The sequence below is a fragment of the Sinocyclocheilus rhinocerous genome, unplaced genomic scaffold, assembly GCF_001515625.1.
Source record: "Sinocyclocheilus rhinocerous isolate Xijiao unplaced genomic scaffold, SAMN03320098_v1.1 scaffold1458, whole genome shotgun sequence".
In the NCBI taxonomy this organism is placed as follows: domain Eukaryota; kingdom Metazoa; phylum Chordata; class Actinopteri; order Cypriniformes; family Cyprinidae; genus Sinocyclocheilus; species Sinocyclocheilus rhinocerous.
The window spans coordinates 30,448-32,519 of NW_015633180.1; the positions used below are offsets into that span (position 1 = coordinate 30,448).

Consider the following 2,072-nt stretch of genomic DNA (forward strand, 5'->3'; position numbering starts at 1 on the left):
GTACTATAATATAGCCTCCAAATAAAGAATATCGGCCGATATATCGATATCGGTCTTTTTACTCCTTAATATCGGTATCGGCATCGGCCCCCAAAAAACCCATATCGGTCGGGCTCTACACAAGAATATGAGTTTACATATACTTGATGAAATTTGTTTTGGCCTACATATTGATCTAATGATGGAGCAGTTCATTTTAATCCATTTAAATGGTTAATAAATATTTTGAAGTAAAAATAAAAGAACTGATCTTTTTTTTGTTTATTAATACTTTGCAGGGATAAAATATCACAGCTTGTTACAAAATACCGGGAATTGTCATAAGCATCTGAAATATCTTGGACTGCAAACAAATGTCCTTAATCCATAAAACCACACAATATTACCTTCTAATTCTACAAAGTGTCACATGTGCAAACAAACAGTCGTAAGAAAAAAATATTTATGTTTTATTATTTTAGTCCATGCTGTGTTTCTTTGTGTCTCCTCAGATCTACTTTGCGCTGAAAGCCTTTGCCACAAAGTTCGCATCCAAAAGGCTTGAATCCTGTGTGTTTTCTGCTGTGCGTGATGAGGTTTGAACTCTGACTGAAGGCTTTGCCACACACTTGACACTTGTGGGGCTTTTCACCTGTAAAATATATGAAGATTTTTTTTTTTTTAGTTTCAGCAAAACTTTGACATGGACAAATTCTTTATTAATCTAGTTACTGAACTGCACAAACAATAATTTACAGAAAAACATATTCTCATTATTTTCATCAAAATATAAATCACCTGTATGAATGAACGTGTGTTTTTTCATATCTGATTTCTGGTGGAATCGTTTGCCACAGTACTGACAGGGATACGGTCTGGTGTCAGAGTGGATGAGGAGGTGCGTTGACAAAGTGGACGACCTCTTGAAGCTTTTGTCGCAGATTTTGCAGCTGAAGACCCTTTCCTGCCGGAAAAATGTCATTAGCAAGCTCGTCTAGTCTAATAATTCTGGCTGAATTATTCAATATTGTGATAATGCAAGCATAGGCCCTACTTGTGAATGGACAGCTTTATGTTGCTCCAGGCTGACGACGTGGCCGAACGTTTTTCCACAGATTTCGCACACGAAGGGCCTCGTGCCACTGTGTGACCGCCGCACATGAACTTCTAGCCCATGAGGGGTCGAAAACACCTGTTTGAAAACAAAAGCATGTTTAGAAGTGTTTAGTGGAAGTGTTAAAAAGAAGAAATATAAATCTCTGATTTGATTTCGGCAGATATGGCATAACTGCAGCGTGCACTTATAATAAACAGAACGTTATGGTGCCTTGTTGTGGACGATATAGTTATCATTCTTGGTGTGAATGGGCCTGCCTATGCTTAAATAGTCAAGTCAAGTCAAGTCACCTTTATTTATATAGCGCTTTTAACAATACAGATTGTGTCAAAGCAACTGAACAGCATTAATTAGGAAAATAGTGTGTCAATAATGCAAAAATGACAATAGTAAACACTAATTTTTCAGTTAAAGGCAGTTCATCATTGAATTCAGCGATGTCATCATCCAGCTCAGTTCAGTCTAAATAGTATCTTTGCAATCATTTGCAATCAAATCAACGATATCGCTGGAAATGAAGCATTTTACGCATTTGTATGACCCGCTTAGCTGAAGTTGCGTGCACATAATATCAGACTCTGAGTCAATTTCTGCTACTTTAGTTGACATCTTGATGTCGGCATAAAAGCCTCTACTATCCAACAAATTAGAGGTCAGAGAGCCATAGTCCTGGTAAAATCGCCCAGATTGTGTTGGTTCAACGAGTAGATGGGCACCCGGCCTTCTGTCCATGGCATCATACACCCCCACTGATGCCTCTGAATCCACAGAAACACGGTTGCAGGATTGAATGAGGTGCCTGAGTTCAGATGTTGAATGGGCCCAAACATACGGACGGAAAGTCATGTTGAAGGGCTGAGAGTCATCTGGAGAAGACACAGGGCATTTATCCAGATCTAGAGTGAAATGTTTTAAAAAGGAAACCGTAATGAGTATTGTGCACAAATGTTTTCATAACTGTAAAATTGGTACACTC

The 2,072-nt window shown here is 38.5% G+C and overlaps 1 protein-coding gene across 1 annotated transcript in view; it reads right to left on the minus strand.

The window, feature by feature from the left end:
- Positions 1 to 452: 452 nt before the first annotated feature.
- Positions 453 to 2,072, minus strand: part of LOC107743364 (zinc finger protein Gfi-1-like) — a 24,059-nt gene continuing 22,439 nt past the window's right edge. The window contains exons 5-8 of the mRNA XM_016556542.1: positions 1,612 to 1,992; positions 1,034 to 1,173; positions 778 to 943; positions 453 to 631 (exon numbers count right to left, since the gene is read on the minus strand). Coding sequence (XP_016412028.1) covers positions 453 to 631; positions 778 to 943; positions 1,034 to 1,173; positions 1,612 to 1,992 — 866 coding nt within the window. The remainder of the gene's footprint in view (positions 632 to 777; positions 944 to 1,033; positions 1,174 to 1,611; positions 1,993 to 2,072) is intronic.